Source organism: Ptychodera flava, chromosome 13, assembly GCF_041260155.1.
Source record: "Ptychodera flava strain L36383 chromosome 13, AS_Pfla_20210202, whole genome shotgun sequence".
Lineage (NCBI taxonomy): Eukaryota > Metazoa > Hemichordata > Enteropneusta > Ptychoderidae > Ptychodera > Ptychodera flava.
The window spans coordinates 4,927,497-4,947,875 of record NC_091940.1 but is presented as its reverse complement, the minus strand read 5'-3'; the positions used below and the strand labels follow the sequence as shown (position 1 = coordinate 4,947,875).

The 20,379-nt window shown below is 35.2% G+C and overlaps 1 protein-coding gene across 1 annotated transcript in view; it reads left to right on the top strand.

Moving 5' to 3' along the window:
• Window positions 1-16,190, top strand: part of LOC139147183 (golgin subfamily A member 6-like protein 7) — an 86,862-nt gene extending 70,672 nt beyond the window's left edge. Inside the window, exons 4-6 of the mRNA XM_070718119.1 lie at window positions 8,219-8,308; window positions 9,405-10,187; window positions 11,225-16,190. Of these exons, the coding sequence (XP_070574220.1) occupies window positions 8,219-8,308; window positions 9,405-10,178 (864 nt within the window). The 3' untranslated portion in view covers window positions 10,179-10,187; window positions 11,225-16,190. The remainder of the gene's footprint in view (window positions 1-8,218; window positions 8,309-9,404; window positions 10,188-11,224) is intronic.
• The last annotated feature ends 4,189 nt before the right edge of the window (window positions 16,191-20,379 follow it).

The window sequence follows — 20,379 nt, the reverse complement described above, 5'->3', positions numbered from 1 at the left end:
GACAGTGAATGTAATTCATATTTCAAGGTCATTTCTAGGAGTTATATATATATATATATATATATATATATGTATATATATATATATATATATATATATATATATATATATATATATATATATATATATATATATATATATATAAAATGTAATATATAATGTAATATAATGCGTTTGTGTATGTATGAGGCTCTGTTAAATCCATTGTGGCCAGTAAGCAATGAGATGCTGTAAAATTAGATGCTCTACTTGTGCTTGTATGTAAAGACAGTGTGACAGTCTTTGCTGATATGATCAATAAATTCCAAGTCAAAGTGTCAGGATGATATTACCATTGTCTCACAAAATTTTATCAATAGTCTTAGTTATTGCTGAAAGTTTTCATTTCAGTGACCTGATTACTGGTACATACATGTACTGTCAAAACAGTGAATTTACAGACTCATAATGATATGCAACATTCTATTGCCATTTGTTTTCTTTTATGCATGTATTTAACCACAGCTTTTCTATTAAACACTATATCATTGAGACTATTTGGAAGTCTTGGAAATATCATTAATTAAATAGCAGTACCTGTAAAGTTTTGGGGGACAGTGTCACAGTAAGTATGCTGTATATGCAGTTATTTGTGACCTGGTTGATGTTTTTCTTTCGGATTAAAATATTGGAGACAAAAACAGACAAATACCCCTACTGGTTATTTCTGTTGTCATTGATATGCACGTTTCCCATATTCACATCCAGGCCTGTAATATTCACCTGTCCCAGCAAACACAGGTACTGTTGCATCATGGGAAACAAACTGCAACCAAATCTCACTTGTTTCATTTGGGTAGTTGTAAGCAGATTGGCAACCAAGTGAAGCAAGAAATAATTGATGGATCACTGTTCTGTGTGTAAACCAACTGTAATTGATTGAACATGAAACAAAGATTGAAACATGTTTTGTTGTGGAGAAAATTGTAATTGTTACAGCAAATATTTTATCCAATGATGGTTAGTACCAAGACTTGCAATCAACAAATTGACCCGGTATTTTGTGGAAAATTTGAGAATCTTTACTGTGAAAGTAATAACTTAGGCATGTGTGTGTCAAGTGGTTTCACAAGTAAAATGAAGTATTCGGTGACACTGACTGATCAGGTTTGTAATTATTCAAGTCTATTTCACCTATAATGTTTCTTTACTAATAAATGTTAATTCTGAGTTAATGGTATTTTAAGCAGTGCAGGTACAAGTGGACTGCAAGTGTGGAATTACTTCCTTCAAGAATGTAGATAAGATTACGTTGTCTCCAGAGATCATTTTGTAATTACTATCATCACCATCACAATTATGATGATGATCATTATCGTCGCCATCTCTCTGAACCTCATTACTGTCACCATCTTTGTGTGTCAACATCATTTCCATCTTCAAAGTTGTTGTCTCCCTCATAATCTTTATCAGAACAAACATCCAAAAACTTTTGATTTGCAAGCATGCCCAAGCCATCAAGATTTCAGTTTTCTGTTTCATAACTTTCAGCATTTAGAATTACTGGACCTTGATGGCATCAAAAGATATGCATCTTATAGTTACCATGGTACACAGATATCATGCATATTGTGTGAATATTCACACTGTAATCTGAATCCTCACTTCCTGAGGATTAGATAGTCTTAATCCCTCTTACAAACCTATATGGCAGCAATTGTTGCAACCTTGATTGTGTCAAGGGGATATTAGTGAGCAATGGGATATAATTGGACACTGCCAGAGTTTGGTCACCTTTGATGGCTGCAAAAAGTAGCATTGATAGCAATTAATACTGTTTTCTGTTAGAAGGGTCAGACTCTACCATAGTGTGATCTTTCTTTCAAAAAACAATGATTCCAGTATATACAAAGGTGCACTGATAAATGGATGAACTGTATAAATTCTTTGCTGATCATGAAAACCATCTATCGCAAATTATTCATTAGAGCAGCAAAATTTCCTTGTGTACAATACTAATGTGATCCAAGATCCCAGCCATGACCATATATTCTGTGTTGACAGAATTGAAAATAGTTATTGCTGTGAAGCGATAGGATCTTTTCAGTGAATCTTCATAGTGTTATCTTCCATCAGAAAGTTGCGTGTTACTTTGATATGGGTTTGTCTTTGGTGTTCAATGACTGTAGTGTTCCATCTTGTCACAACTGTGATACATTTAAGTAATAGATACAATTTGTGAAGTTTATTCATTGACAGGGCTTGTGGTCTGATCAATGCCACAAGATATAGGATAATCACTATTACAGTATATTCTCTAAATATTATATGTGTTACCCTTTCAGTATATGTCAGGTGTTGGGTCTTGCATTGTGTAAGCATCCTTGAAGCATGCCAGGTGGGCTCCATAGTGGTGTAGATTTCCCTTATTTGGGTTTGGTAAACTATCATGTCTGAAGATGGCATATACAATATGGTTCTGTGATTGATTTGTTCATCTTGAGGACAAAAGACTGTCAATGATGTGATGCACAGGTACCTGTGCAGTACTGTTCTGTAACATCACAATGTCAGCTTTCATCAACAAGAGCATACTTTGTTCCCCTATTGTGCAAGGGTTTTTTTTCCTTTTTCTTCAAATTTCAATATTATGCATGTACTGACTTCTTTCATACTTTGTTCTGAGACAAATGTTGGGCATTTTCTATAATATGATGTTTCTTTATCTCAGTATGGTCTTGAGGCTGTGATTCTGAAGTATAACATGTTGGTTGTTATGGCAGATGAGATGGTCTGCTGTGGTATTGGTTGATGAACCCACTTCCAGAGTTTGATGAAGTCATCAGTATACATGTTTCCAAACCATTTATTTGCCACGCTTTGAATACAGTGTACCTGATGCAATGTAGTATTAAAATGCATCTTGGATTCCTGGAGTATGACAATCTCTCCAACACCATACGTCAACGTTCCTCGCAGATAAGCATCATGACAGCCAGGGTTTAGATATGTATTTATACCAGAGTGAAGATGTCCTCTATGTATTCTTTACTCCTGTGACGCGATTTGAAATGATCTTTTGCTAGATACAGTGTCATAAAAGAGCTTATTGCAACCAAGTCTTGATGTAATGAGATGTGATGTCTGATATAATATTTGACACACATACATTGTTTTACTTGTTTGTGTCATGTCTTTTACAAGACTGTAAATTATAATGTACAAATAGATCATAGGATATCATTTGAATTAGATAGTTTCATGTTCTGTTCTTACGATGTATGAAAAATGTCTCTGTTGAAATGTTTATGGAAACATCATCATAGCCTTGTCATTTATTCATAGCATATTTGTTGAGATATTCATGTACATGCAGAAATATAATCATAAAGTACACATTATCTTTACACAAATGTATACATCATCATATCATTTATGTGAGGCCTATATGTACCACACTAGCATTGAGCTCAGGACCATGATCCATGTAAGAATGGAACGGTGTAACTTCTAAGATGTAAACTTTACCATTTCCATTAGCGGTTAGTGCATTTGTACCTGAGTACATGTATATTTCAGTGATATGCCAACGTTGTTCCGTGATATGATACACTATATTGTCTCTTTAATCATACAACCTTCCCTTCAACTATAGACATACCATTAGCCACGACATCTTTCTCCAATGTGCAAATATTTAATAATTATTCGCCTTGGCTGTGTTCAGATCAAAATCAGGGCAGATTAACAATTTGATAAAGGCTCTTGCTGTGTTTTATCAGCCTCCAAACCTCCTAAACACCATTATGGAAATAAATCATCAGCTTTGTGTTCCGAATCTCATCTCAAGAGATACAGAATGCTATGATATGCAGGCATCAGCTCCACAAAGTGTACAGAAACATCCACTTACGTCAAAAAGAACAAACTTTCTGCCACAAGGTTTTAATACATTATGGAATGAGAGAAAAATACGTCAGGTGATTGTTGATGAAGATAATACAGTACTGTACAAAGAGGGTTTGGCAACATGATCATTAATATAAGGTAGCATTATTTTAATTCGGACTACCCATAACTCTAAAGTTTTTGTACATCACCCTGACCCCTCCTCCCTCCCCCTCTTCTCTCTCTCTTTCTCTCTCTCTCTCTCTCTCTCTCTCTCTCTCTCTCTCTCTCTCTCTCTCTCTCTCTCTCATATATTAGTATATATATTTCTGATACAAATATACTATACATCAAGACGGGCTGATGATTTGGATGCAAGAACTTACATTTAAATTATCTCAATATCTGATTAGACCAGAAATTACTTTGAACCTGGGAATCTTTGCAATAAAGTTCAACATAAAGATCATGCCTATCATGACAGTCTAGGTGTTTGGTAATCTTTGAAAAGTGCAGTAAGAATGTGCATCTGACATTTTCACCTGGTTTTTGTTGACATTTTATTTGTATTGTACAAGTGGATTGTCATTGTCAGCATGTAGGTACAGTGAATGTACTTTCCATAACCTTGACAGTAGTGTCAGCATAGAGTTAGCATTCAGCTATCAAAAATGGATTGAAAATATTTTATTTTTAATTCATATGCATCCTTTCTTCACTCCTGGAGGGAAATATTTGTTGTTTACTTGTTTGTTTGTTTGGATGAATATTCAATCCATATATGTCAGTTTCTCTGTATTTAAATTCCACAAGATCTTTGTAAATAACAGAAATATTAAAAATTCCTGTCAGCCGTTTAATACCAAGTTTTGGTAGAGAGCTGTTTTTTGTGTTCAAATTGGATCTTTGTAGTGTAAAATGTGGATGAAATTGCAAAGATGGAAAAAACGTAGACAAAATCACCAAATGTTAATGTTCAATAGTAAATGAAGAAAATTAAGTTCATTGGTTATAAAGGACAAACTGCTTCAGAGTTGACATGGTCACGCAATGCTATTTGTCGAATGAGAAATGTTAACACTGTGAACACCAGCATTGAGGTGTGAAGTGTATATTCTTCACATAGGAAATTATGTAACATGAGTTAAAAATAAATTATAGTTATAGGTTGCCTTGCTCTGGTTTTGACAGCTTTTTTGGTCATCTCTTTGGCATTGTTTCATGACATATAATCCTGCACGATGTTGGGTTGATTGGCAGAAAATAAGAGCAGTAAAAATGCTGTTAAAGGTATCATAAAAACAACATTTATTTTCCCCTGAGATTTCCACTAGATTTCCATTCAAATTGCCATTTTTTGTAAATTTTTGAATTATTTGGCTTCAAGAGAATTAAAGTCATTAAACCAGCCAAAACTTGGATGTTAACGTAAATTTGGATTATATATCGCTACAATTCTTGATTCAATGTTGTAACTTTTGAAACCACAGTAGCTCTACAAAACTTGTGACCAATCCAAACTGTTGAATTTTATAAGCAATTTCAGATTTTCTCATATTTTTTAATCCAAACATCAATTGTCCATATAAGCTAATCAATTAACTGAAACCATGGTAAGTCGTACAATGAAATTGAAATCCGATGAAATTCTTTACTATTTTTTGGAGGTTATTTTTCTCATAGTACATTTTACAACAAGGGAAAAAACAAGAAACATTTGACCAAAAACTTTGTTCGGAATTGATTTAGTTTTAAGAAAAGTTTTTGTTACGAGAGATCAATTAATGGCAAATGAGTAAAATCTTACAAACTGAAAAAGAAGCATCTAGTTACTTTTATTACATTGAAAATATCTGATTCTATCGTTGGAAGTATTTTCTACAACATTGAGCATTTCACATTTTAACCAAGTGTTAAACCATGATCATTATATTATTTATCACTATTTTTTAAGAAATAAAAGTTTCTTTCATAAAACAGAAATATATTCTCATTTCTATTTTGCATTCATTAGGGTTATTTCTCACTTGACACGTACTACCAGGCTCATATTGGAAGCCAGTTATTTTCTGCCATGTTTATGCAAAAGTACTTATTTCAAAGTTTTATGGCTGCTGCAGAGCCATTAAAACTGGTTGTTTCCTAAATCTCAGCGCAAGTTCTTTATGACAAACCAACCAGTTACTGGGAATAAATCTTCCTTGACAGATGAACAAATAAATGAATTCATAAGCTATAAAAAGAGCTCTTCAACAGAATAATTACCAAATGCAAATTTGCCAGAGAATTGCGACCATAAAACTGATTTAATGTGAAATGCACTCATGGTATGCTCTAAGGAATCTTTCTCTTCCTATTCTTATGCTTCAGTAAGATTTCCAAATACCACTGCTAATTATCACATCCAGTTAACATTTCTGGTTCATTTTCACAGGAATTACAACAACTTGACAAGTTAATATCATAGAAATCTATACAATCTTTTAAACCTGATACACACACACATCCACACACACACACACACACACACACACACACACACATATATATATATATATATATATATATATATATATATATATATATATATATATATATATATATATGTTGTGTGTGTTTTGTGTGTATGTGTGTGTGTGTGTGTGTGTGTGTATGTTTCCAAAGCATCTACAGCAGAATTTATTTACAATGAAAGTAGTGTTCATGATTGAATTCATTTTAGGGAAAGTGTTGAACTTTAAAAACAGAGCAGTGTATTGCACAGGCTGCATGTACGTCATCCAGGTTTTATTTTAAAAGGTCATGAAACTTCAGTGATTGAAACTCTAGTCAGACTGAAATATCACGCATGCTAATAGCATTTGTATTATGAAAACATTCTGGACTTCTGAAACTTGTAGTTCTTCCTACAGTTATAGTTGGGGGAACTTGATAAAACTGTGTAAACCCTAGCTCTTCATGGTAAATGCTTTCCTCAAGCTAATTCTCCTATTGTTTGCAAGTAAAGATGTTCTATCAATTGTAACATAGTTTGGAGACAAAAACACACATTTAAGTTTTAGTGAGTTCACTACATTAATGCACTGTTTTATAATACCTGAAAGCATTATCTGAGCATAAAATGGGGGCCTGGTAAGGCTTATCGGCACCTAGTTAACTATAAAACAACAGCATATAATATAACTAACAATAGAAAATACAAAATAAAAACATAAAGATAACAATTTCTTTGTATTACGTTTGCAATTTAAAAATGAAAGTGAAACAAATCTTGTCATATCTTTCTATTTTCAAGACCTTAACACAACTGATACACATGTTTTGTTTAAGCTACAGCGGTGTGAAAAAGTTACTTTAAAACATAATAGAGCCACAGCAGAACAAGAGACGCTAACTGTATGAAGTATAATCATATTTTACTTCACAAATTACTCCAGTGATCAAAGCGGGTTCATGCAAGTACTCTTCCATTGAAACAAAAAAGAATGTAACCAGCAAAGAGATTCATAAATATCGATAAGACTTGTCAGCGTATATATTCTGTGCCCTTGCAGGGTATTTGGCATGTGTTCTAAGTTTATAAGGCTAATTTTCATGTGTATTCATTTTGGTACATAGATAGTGCAGTTGATAAAAGGCGGTCATTTGGCTGCTATTGGGGTGGCAAATTAATGCATTGTGTTCTCTGTCTTATATCTTGTGTAGAATCTAATTTTTGGCGGCTCTAATGAGCGTTCTAACAAACAGAAGAGAGGATATGCAAAAGAGAATATTTACATATGAAAAAGGGTATTAGAGACAGCTTTAATGGGAACGCTGCATGCACGGCAGACAGCCGATCAAATTGGATAATTTCTCTACTTTTTTATTCCATCTCTGATTTGTAGTCAGTGATGGAATATTAATACAGGACACAACCATCAGATCTAAAGCACAAAAAAACCTAAATCAGCCCGACATATGCTGCCGCCTTTTGTGTGGCTTGTCAGAAAAGTAAAAAGAAAAAATCCATATGGAGCGGTTGGCATTAGAAAATTGGGTAAGATAACAATTAAGCAAATGAGTGGCAAGAAGGTGGACTAGTGTCAAGCCTTTGTTGGTATCCATCAATCTACAGTGTCATAAAAATTGACGATAATGCCGCCAGCAGATGCCACTGCAATTACGTCTACACATCGTTGTCTCTCGTAATCACGGCCGCAACATGCCCTTATACTACATCCCAAATTAAAGGGTTTTACCTATGTAACTGCAATACCAATTTAATGTCATATCCATCGCTGATGTATTCAGCATTAATATATTTTCTGTCTTTTTCTTTTTTCGTTTGTGATTATTTTTTTCTGTGTAGATGAAAAGACAGATTACTGTATTGGAGAAGCACAATGCTGTGCTAGTTGATCAGGTTGAAAAGCTGCGAAAACACAACATGAATGTTGATGTAAGTAACGTCAATCATTATGTAATCTACGGCAGAATGCAATCAAAGTCTGATCCTACATGCATTGGTTGCTGCAAATCAAATGTACAGAATGGGAACCAGTGCAGTACTGGATTGCGAAAAAGTGGTGTTTATTTGTGGTTTGAAATTAGCCAAGGTTGGGGGAGATCGATAAATGATTTGGGGACCATGGTAACATTTCTGCTGTCCTCTGATATAACTGCACCAGAGAAGCAAGGTAAAATTACTTGGAAACCATGGTAACGTATACCAACTCACTGCCCTTCGCAAAACTACTGACTTTGTTCTGATAACTGATAGAAGTTGAATTGTATGATGTGAGGTCAGATGTATTACATGTATTAGCAAACTATGTGAATTACTCCGTTTGAATCAAACTATCAACTCTGAAAAGTAGTGGATATCAATGTGAAATTTGCTCAATACATTTTGAAGATGTTGGTTCCACTCATACATTATTCAGAGTTCTACAGATACAAAGCTAAATCCACCTCACCCCTTTGTAGTTCTCTTGTCAGTACAGATGCTTATTTTTTGACATCAGATAAAGTAAACCATAATACATGTATTTGTGTCAGTTGTGACGTTTCACACCTTCTATGTGTATTGTGTTACTTTGGCTTACACAACTCTATTATCAAAACTGACGTTTGGTAAATTAGCATGACAAGAAAAATATCATCATTTTAAACAGATGTGTGTTTTTGTTTCTACATAATTTTACCAAATTATAAACACATCATTTGTAGTTTTTTGTGTATATATAAACAAAGGAGTTTAAAGTATATATGACATCCTATGCTGAATAGCTGTATTAAATATTAAAGCTTATGAAGTGTATTCTGTCCTCTCCAGATAGCTCTGTCCCCTAAACTGAAATCACATCTCCCCCCATTTACCATGTGACCGTCATGTGACTTAGTGACCCATTGGTCATCCTAGCCTGGGTGTTTGAATTTTTTTTGTGTGTAAACGTGAGGAATGTAAAGACATTTGAGGAAGTGAAAGTAAAAATTATGATTGTGAGATGTTCAATCGTATTTTTCATGTGTTTCAAAATGTTTCCATATTACAGACCATTAATAGTAAACTTGACCAAACACTGCAAGAAGTTGAAGAGCTGCGCCAACAAAATGAAAAGCTAAAAAGTGAAAATGTTGGCTTCAAGGCAGATGCAGAGAAGTCACAGAGCTATGAGAGCAAATGTGAAATCCTAACAATGGAACTGAAAGAAGCAAATCAGAAAAACAAAGAGTTGAAGTTTAAAATTAGCAAACTGGAGAGGGAACTGTCAGAGGCAGTATCGGCTGGTGAGGATACAAACACTGACAAAGAGAAATTGAAGAAGAAAGTATCACTGATGAACAAGGAGAGTGAACAGGCTCAGAAAAGAGGCACACAGCAGAAACAACAGTTAGGAGAGCTTCAGTCACGCCTGTTGGAAAAAGAAGCCCAGCTGAGAGTTGAACACGAAGAGAGAGAAAGGCTGCTCATACTTGTTGACACCTTGAACGATGAACTGCAGCGAACACGTCTGCAGGTTGAAGAACAACACCAGCAACAGCAACATCTCCAGCTGCATCAGCCAATCATGGAAAAGCAAGGATTCAAAGAATATGTTATGATGAAAAGGGAAATAATAGCATTGCGGGAGGAAAATGAGTCACTTAGAGGAGGGAAGATGAAACAGCACCAGAGTCTGCCAAAGTTAACTTCAGAATCACCGGAAACCAGGGACAAATTACGCAGCAAAAACAGCTTGGCTGACTGCAAGGAAAAAGGCAGGCCATTCAACAAAACATATGCAACCATATCATACAGTAATTTCAGCACATTTACTAAGAAATAACATCTGCATGTGAGTGGCATTAATGTAGTTAACGTGGCTTTTAAGTACAAAAAGAAAATTGCAAATTGCTCAGGACCTAATTAGCCTACAATTTCTCCCATGTAACCGGAAAAGACTTGGTTCCCAAATCATCGATGATATTGAACGAAGCCAGACAATTTTTTCTGACATGTACAGTTAAAGAGAAATTATTTCAACATTGTTGAATAAGGGCGAGTGATTATATATGTCCTTCCATTAACAAACATTTAAATGCTGGATTTCATCTTTTGAAGAGAATTAAGGTTTGTAAACAGCTCTTTTGTGAATGCAAATCATATTTTGTATCAACAAATTATTCTTGTCTATCTGGTAATACCTTTGTCTCTGAAAAGAGAGATTTTCTGAATAACTTGTCTTTGCATTGCAAGATAGAACTGTACCTCTTTAATCAAATTCAGAGGAAAAAGGGGGAAAAAGATGAAAATGATTTGGATGTGTGAAAGTGGAGCAAAAATCATGTCTTCTAATGAGAGAGCCTTTATGAGAAGAAAGCCTGGAGCTGTTGCAACGAGAAGAAAAAGACAAAATGCAGTGTGCATGCATTCATGTGAATTATTGCGATGAAAATAGAGAGAGCTGCTTTTGATGTTTCCTCAATATGCCGATGATCATAGCAGTGAAAGCCACAAGTAATTTTTCTGAGATGAGAGTCCCCCGAAGGTGTGTGAAAGCCTGCCTTACTTAATCTAGAGGCATTAGACGGCTGGCACACTAGCCACCCATTATGATGCACCCTTTAAAATACATATTATCTGTATGTTGTGGCTGTTGAGGTGAACAAAGCAGCTCAGGGGCTAGTGTAATTCTTGCTTCTAATTAGTCTTTCATGACTCTAGAACCTTTGTTGAAGTGATTTCTACAGTTACTCTAAGCGGCTAAATGATTCCTCCTATCCGATACAAGGAGACTTTGAAGAGCAGTGGCCTTGCTACTTAATTGCTACTGACTCATCGTCGTCATCATCATCATCATCATCATCATCACAAATTTTTTTTCTTCTGCAGCTAAAACGCAAATGAGGATAATTGCGTTAAAGACAGGACTGTTCGTGATGAATGCAAGGACTGCAATCAGTGATTTTCAGTAATCATCCAAGATCATTAAGAAATCATCTTTTCTTCCCCCTCCAAATACCCTCCAAATTCTCTCCTTATCTAATGATATTTGGCTGAAAGCAAGACCAGAAAGAAAAGGAAAGGAAGAAAGAAGTACAATTTTGTCATGAGGTAAAAATCTTCACATAAAGTTGAAAGTAACTTATTAGCAATGTCACGATAAAATATATAAGCCTATGTGACGAGCCACTTGATAAACAAAGTTTGCTCAGTATAACTTTCTGAGTGAAAGTTTCCCAAGTTAGGGAACAAGTTTACAAGGGCCACCATGTGTAATTGAGCATAGGATTTAGTCACTGGATTGGTCTAATCATGCCTGTGACATATAATCCTGGACGGGTTATGGATTTCAATATTTCTAATTTCTGTCGCTGAAAGATAAATCTTCTAAATAATTTTTTTTTAATATGATGTAAATGATTTTATCCCAGTTTAAGTCCATTCTTCACCTTGATTTTGTGAGTGGAGAATTCTTCAAATGAAAATAATTGTAGTTGTTGCCACATTGCAATTCAACAGTAACATTTATTAAGCCATACCCTTGCTTTGAGCATGATATACACTTTTAACCTGAATTATGATTGTCTAAACATACATGCCACCTCATGAAATACTAGACTTGGGTTTTCAATAAAAAGCCTGGAGAAAATCTTCACAAAATCTTTTAATATTTTTTTTCTAAGAAAAATTCATTCCATATCAACAAGGAACAAGGATATCTTGAAGTTATCTCGTGCTTGCCATTGACATAACACACTTCACATCCATCATATAATTCTACATATCTTACAGGCCGTGCCTGCAGTGAGCAATATGTCAGGGCCTTGTTGTTGACCTCTGACCCTATTTACATAAATTATGCTAATGTTTGAAATCACGCCATTGGATGAGAAGATCCACATTAGATAATGGAAAAACTTCCAACAACCCATCTAAATTAAATATTCATAATTATCACATTATTAGAATTATTCCTTCAATATCATTTGCAACATTATCGTAGTGGAGTTTTTAGTTTTCACATTCTTTTCAAGAGATTGTTTTATTTTGTTCGCCTCCTGCAGGCAAAGAATCTAACGTCACTATATCATTATCTGACGTGAAATTGAAGAAATCAACACATGATTGCATTCTGCACTGAAAAAATAGTTCAGTTCAGTAAATGAAACGTATATTCATGAAATCTGAAAGCAAAAAATAAACGGTGAATGTTGGAAAACTAGTCAATTAGCAAACCAAATTTTTTTTCTAACCACGGCATGAGGTTTTTTGTCAATTCGTCTAGGCATCATTGTATCAGTAATTAAGAGTCAATTTCAGAAAGAGCAGTGAAGTGTGCTAACTCAACCATGAGAAAAGAATTCCTTGTTGAAAACTCTATGCAAATGAAGAGACTCACTCAGATGTAAAAAATATATTGTAAAAGACACCCAATTTGTACAGGAATACCTAAATTATTTCTTTTGGTGTTCAGCAACGTGTTCAAAATTGGCCCGTGTGGCATTACCATGCAATATGTGAACTCAGAAAATTGTGAATCAACCACCAGCTTGTCGCTGATTGGATAAGTCAATTCTAAAACTAAATTATAAGCAGTTTCTAAAGTTGTTTGCTACATCTAAGCATATGATAGGAAGGGAGCCACAGTGGATTCGGAGAGCAGATGTTTAATTCTCATAAAACTCTAACATTTCTAATGTCAGGAAGTATCAAGTCTCCGATGGGAGAAGTTTGGAGAACTTTCTGTGTTTATTTTTATGATTATGATCAGAAATTTGAAACTTAAAATACCGCTGTTGACCATGTAGGAATCAAAACTAGAAAGATGATACAAAGATTTTCCCAAAGTTGATATTCTGTATAAAATCAACACGGCATGGCCTCTTGGTCTGATAATTACATCAATTTCACAATATGTAAGATTTATTGAATTGCTATAGATTTCATGTAGCATGCAGTCTGTTATCAGTACTTAACCGACTATTTACCGAGTATTTTCCTGTCCATCCAAATTAGGCCAAGACCATTTACTGGGCTTTTCTGTCCAAACAAATGAGAACCATTTTCATCCCATAAAATTGAAAATGTGATATTTACATGCAAACTCAGTAGTTAACATTTATATAACTTAAAGCAATAAAATTAATGTGATAAATTAATTCCAATCAAGTATTATTGTTGATTGATATTTTACCCATTTATACATTTGTAAAACGAAAATTGGCTTGAAAAGTAAAATTTTAATATTTGTCATTTTGTATGCAGTATAAGTATTTGTTAAGTAGAATTGTCAATGTGCTTTTTACAAGTTTTTAAGAAATGTAATATTAATGGAATACCAGATTGCCATAGATTGTTCAGATACAAATATGACAAACATTGACAATGTAAACGTTGGATAAATTCTAAAGTGTCTAAGACATTGACTGGTGGAATGTGTTTCTGTCTACAGAAATGAAGAAATGTATGAACTATTTTATTTAAAATGTCAATAATTATTTGTAAACAATCCGTCCAGATATAAAGTGTTGAAATAGCGCTTGAGAGGGAATTTCAAATCACTGTACATCAGGATTTAGCATATTCCAACTTTTGATGAAAATAACTGGTTATGTGGAAAAAATGTTACGTTCATATAGTGGCAATAGTTTTGTATATTTTTTTAGATATTTTTACCTGATACGAGCATCATACATGTATTACCTCTTTTCAGTTCTGTATATTTTCCTTTGGTTTTAACAAATTTCTATGAAATATAGTCACAATTAGTATTTCATAAATCAGTCAAGTGCAGGAACTTTATTTCAGCGCAAACATTTGACAGATTTTGCCATTACCCGATGGGTGGTAATTCCACTAGACTCAGACATGACCCTTAGATGTCATAAGGTTAGATTGGAAACACTGCCAAGGGTCAAAGTAGTAACTCTACTGCCATACATAATTTGTTTTGAAATCTTGACATTACAACTGACTGGTCTGATCACCAATCATCGAGTTGACTGTGTGACAGGATTTAATTGCAAACATTACCCTGTACAAGTTCCAGTCACCAAAGTTGCATATGTTTTCCTTGCTAGGTGATTTACTGCTGACCCTGATGTACCCTTAGTTTCTCAACCAACACTCTGCACAATTGACAGACTTGACCTTATGACCTACTCAAACTTAGCCACATGCAGTACCAGACCCTGTTTACCCTAGCTAGCCTCAGTGAGCCCACACCTTGACATGCACACAACCAGACCAGGCCACATCTCAAGACCAGACCTTACATCTCAGTACAAGACCTAAAACACAACGTGCTATACCTTTCCTCACAGTACTACACCTTTCTGCACACTGTTATAGATTTTTCTACATACTCTACCTTTCCTCACTCACAGTAACTGCACCTTCCACACATTGTGATAGATTTTCCAATATAGACTCTGTCAGACTTTTCAACACAGTCAGTACCAGACCTTGCCATACTCATAGCAGCAGACCTCTGCCACAGGCACAGTACCCGACCTTGACACTGTCAATGGTACCAGAACTTGTTAGATTCACATTAGCAGACCCTATGAGCATGACACTCTGCTACTCACTCACACACCAGTGTATGACATTGTCAAATGTTCAATCGCTCCAATCTGTTTTCTCAATACTTGACATCCCAGTATAGGGATAACTGATTGCTGATCATCAATGGTCAAGACCAGAGCAGACAATATGACCACTTTTTCGGTGGCTGCATTATAACTGCTCATAATATTTCCCTATCTGTGGTTATGATTACTATTGTTAGGGCACAACTCAAAAGTCGTAACGCGGTCATTTGCATGATATAAAAAGAATGAAAACAGGTCAAAAATATATTCTATAATGCGTTTATTTTTATACAACTATTTCAGTTTTGTTCCCTCTTTGAATCATTTCCCTCAAGTGAAATGTCCACTTGTCCTTTCACGTATATATCATATTCATCAGAGAAAGCATCAGGTTTTGGCATAAGCCATGGAGAAACATATGGAAGATGAAAAACTGGACACATAAAAATTATTTTAAAGCTGCGTCAGGAAATATTAATTACTGTGACAATATGTAAATGATACTGGAGCAGTGAGGTGTATATTGATCTAGTGATTGCAAATGTACGCTTCATTTTATGTTCATTTCTGTTGAATCTGTTTCCCTTCTGTTTTTTCAATCAACACAATATGGATGAGCACTCGCCACTATGCCACCGTGGTGGTCTCTTTCACACCCTTTGTCTCATTTCACCATTATACTTTAATGGCCATTTTTTAATTCCTAGACTAAATACATCCAAAGCATATTGTGAATGTTTTGCCATGGCATGCAATATGGCTGCCTATCATTAGTTTATTTTACGTCACCATTTCTTATTCCCATCAAATAAGAGGAAAAAAATAGCCAACCCGGTGAATATATAGATGTGACCCAAGTGTAATTTGTATCACTTGGCAATGATAAAAATGAAACACATCATTGAACCTTGAAATGTAGAAACTTATTGATCCAAAACTTACAGAGGAGGATGTATTAACCGTTTTATAATCCTTCAGTTATGGACAGCTGAAGGCATTGTAATACCATTACAGAGGGTGTATAGCCCTGGGAGAAGGTGAGACCGATTTCAACCTTATGTATTAGCTGTACCAAAGTGGTGCAATCAAAATCACCCATTTTACAATAAATGTCATTTCCATGACAACGGAGTATCACTGCGCAATGTCTAATTGGAAAGGTAATTTTTTTCTGCCATTGACATGTGGAAGCCCGGAAGTCAGAAGGGCAGGCATCTTTTTTCCATCCTTTATGAATAAGTCAGGCTTTGCGGCGGCAGAGATTGCAATTTAAAAATTAAAGCAAAAGAAAAAAAACTTTCACAGAGTTTCACAAGAACCAGGGATGTCGTGTTACAGGGTGTCAACAATATGAAGAAGGACAATCTCCTCATTGTGGAGAATGGAGAGAAAATGCTGTCAGAAGTATGATAAGCCTTACTTTTAATGACCTTTTTACACTAATTACCATGGTGAGAGGTTGGATATTGGAAATGAAGGCCAGCATTGCCTACAGGTAAAGGCTATCAAAGCAGAATCATAGCGGTCTGTATTTGCTTACCCTGTTAAATCGCATTTCATATATTTCACAGGAGCTTTTTCTTGACAAAGGAAAAGAAAAGTAAGACCACTTTTCTTTGCTGTGTTGTTAAAAAGTGACTTTTAGAGTTGTTCAAGGAATAAAATGTCCACAAAAAATACTAGGATTTTTACTTTCTCAAAATAGCACTATCATTTTCAAATCTTCATCTTAAAAACCTCAGTTCATTTTTTTCATTGACAAAGCCAAACAGATGTCAACATTACTACCTCATCTTTGTTCGTGTATATCTGTTATTTTGATTCCACAGATAAGACCTCTTTCTATGATTATTTTCTTTTACATAAAAACGATTAACCTCTTTCATTAAAGGTCATTGCAGCACTAACAGTCACCATCAGAAAAACCAAGTTCTTCCATATTGTAATGTAAACCTCAGCTCAGCATGCCCACAAATCTACGATACAGTCTAATAGACCACTACCAGGCTGAGATATCCTATAGACCGCCACCAGGCCAAGATACCCTATAGACCAGGCCGAGATATCCTATTGAACACTGCCAGGCCAAGACACTGCACAAACTACCATGGCTGGTAAGGACACCTAACAAGCATAAGATACCTTTCAAGCCATTGCCACCTGGGGTATACCTTCAAAACCATTGCCAAGGTCAGCCACATTCCCAACCACTGCCAGGCTTTAGATTCCTTTCCGACCACACTGCCCGGAGGGGAATACGTTTAAAGCCATTGCCAGGTCCAGCCATTGCCAGGGGTATGCCTTCAAAACCATTGCCGGTCCAGCCACATTCCCAGAGTCCTCTCTGACCACTCTAAAACAAGAACACCTTTCAAACCAGTGACAGATTAAACCATACTTTAAACCAGTGCTGTGCAGACCACTGCCAGGCTGTAACAAACCAATCCACTGCCAAGTTAAGACACATTTGAAGTCACAACCGCACTACAGCAGTATAGAGCTTTTCTGACAGGTTGACTGTGTGCCGACTAGACATATACAATCGCTGTGTCTCCAACAATTCTTGCAATAGCGTGTATACATAATTGTACACTATTATTTCTCTAGTGTTGAATATTATAAGGAACTTAATTTCTGTTTCAACAACAAAACATAATCCGGTCAAACATAATTTAGGAAGTGCATTTTGAATAAAATGAACTGAGATCAGTCTGCTATCCTGACTTACTTAACACAAGCTATCGTTAGGGGAACTCTAAAACCTGAGTAAATGATAGTAACAAGTGATTCAGGTGTTTCGATTTCAATGTTTCTCAAGATTTATGAATCTCAAAAGCAACAAGATGTTTCACTTTGATGGTTATGTGCTATGCCTGGGTATAACCTTTGATATTTGAAGCAAGGAAACAGCTATAGTCATTTTATTGTCCTGTAAACAGAAGTTTTTGATCAAAGTTGAACACAGATAGCATTTTTTTTTTCCAGTTTAACAGGTAACTTGGGTGCAAGAAAGAAATAGAAATCTAGAAATATTTTCATTAATGAGGTAAATTTCAATCAAGATACCAGTGGGAAAGTGAGGAAAATAAATTCATTAAGTATTGTCTCATTTCTTTACTGAGATAATTATTACAATTTATCCATATCGTTACAGTGTATCATAATGCCCATCCATTTGTAATTTTTTGATTTATCATTTCAATAAGTTTTGCCATGAATGAAAAAAGACCATTGGAGCCTCGAATCTGAAAAACAATATTTCTTTTTGAGGGATTGCCTCAATTTAAATTGTCCTGCAGAAAAAATTTGATGTTGTACCTTAACGTGTCACCTGGTGAAATATAGTAGGTGTTTGTGTATGTCTTTGACTGGCTTTAGCTTTTCAAATTATATGTATTCGTGAAGTCGGTGGCAGACCCACCCCTTTGATTTGTTGTATTGGTGTATTTATTGTTTTATGTGTTACATGGCTGTAATATTCTCTGTTATTGTAGTTGAACTACTCAATTAGGTAGCAGTTTCTGCCTAGAGGGGAGCTATTCCTTCAAGCTAAATGTGGTGTGTAGCAGTTTAGTAGGCATACCAGTGGGTTGTAGTACACTCAACTACAATCTCCAGGGGGCCACACTCCTATAGTATCAAAGTGGCAAGCACCTCTCTGACTGTTTACAGCAACCCTAGAGAGATACTCTGCCATGTGTTGGAAATGCAGCATTAAATTGACCAGCAGTAGCTGCCCCATTGCTTCAGGGATGCTCTCTTATCGGCAGCAAGTTGTACATTGCTGCCTACTGATGGTCTTACTGTCACTTTGCTCCAGGGCAACTTCTCATACTCCACGAGTGTTGTTGGAGTGTTAATGATTGCATGCCATATTCCATAGTGGTTAATCTCTGCAAAGGCATACAAGTTAATTGATAGCTGATGTTAAGGCATTTGAAATCACTGCCATTTTGCAAAAACATATCACAGTTTGCCATTACACAAAGAATATCTGTTTGCATGAAATAAAGATTAGTCTTATTGATGAAAAGTTTTTCAGTTGCAAAGTAAAACTCTGTCTTCGGGTCATAAACGGATAAGGTCAGAGTATTGTAATCTGTGAACATCAGTTCATTACAGAGAAAATGAATCATCACCTTCAAAGTAAAATCCAGGAAGATTTGAGTATTTTCCTCCATTCAGTAGCTTTAATTTTAGATAAAAATAAATAAATTAGAGAATCAACAAGCATTTTCTTGTAGACACATTCAGATATTTGCTGTTGGATACCTGAGAATGTTTAGTGAATATCACAGAGGGTACAAGAGTGAGACAAAAATGAGAATTGAAAACGAGATTTCTTTTGTCTTTGCCAAAGATGGTGAAATGAAAGCAGCAGTCTGTGTGGAAATGGAAGGAAGTGACACAGATGTTATCAAAGATTGATGAAAACTTGATCAGTTTACATGCTGATACTCTATATGAATCAAGGGACATTGTTTTGACAAAAAGGAAAGGGAAAAAATAAGATTTCAGGAAGGTTTGTCCCAACTGAGTGCATGCTAAATGAAAGTGCCTACAGCCTAATAAATAAGGTGAATTCTGTGTTAGCAGTGGGGGGCCATTAACTAAGCTGATTTTCCTGTCGACACATATCAAATTACCAGCTTATGAAATTTCACTCCGAAAAAAAATTAATTATAAATTTATGAACCCTACATCCTCATTTATCCTTGAGACAATTGAGTTGTACCATCCTTTAAATATTTAAAGAGAAATTGCCTGATTTATGTGTGGATGAGAGGAAGGGTAATTACAAAAATACATGACTGAGTGCCTTCATTGAGAACCATGGTTGCAAGACTGCGCAAAATGTGAAATTTAATGAAAGGGAAATAAGTCTGCTCTTGGGGCAAGCAACGATGTAATGAACAAGGGTGTTTGTCTATTTCTGATGTCAGTTTCAGTGATAATGCAATTGTGTGGGTGTCATCTTGGGCAATTTTTTTTTTTTCAAAATGTAGCAGGTGATGTGTAGTAGCAACGTGTTAATATGTGTGACGTCAATTTCTATGTGATTTGAATGTCATCCTCTGATGTTTCATCGCTGTTGGTTTTGAAATTGTTCGTAATGTGAGCTATTATGTGAACTTGTGTCTTGAATGGTAAGGTTGGCGATTATCAGGTACAGCATAAAGAAATTAAGCTGATTATTTTCAATTCTCAACACTTTTCTGTTCAGAAAACCTATCATCAACAACGATCCCCTTCAAAGTGTAAATTTCAAAATTTTCAGCACACAAAGAACTTCAAAAATACATAAAAGGGAATATCTTACAATGTTTTGTGGTTTTGGGATTACTTTTAACAATTTATCAAATTAATGATTGATATTACTTTGGGATAAATCTTTCTTGTCTTCTCTCGTCTCATCTTTCAAGTTTCACAGATCTACTAGTACTGAGGTGA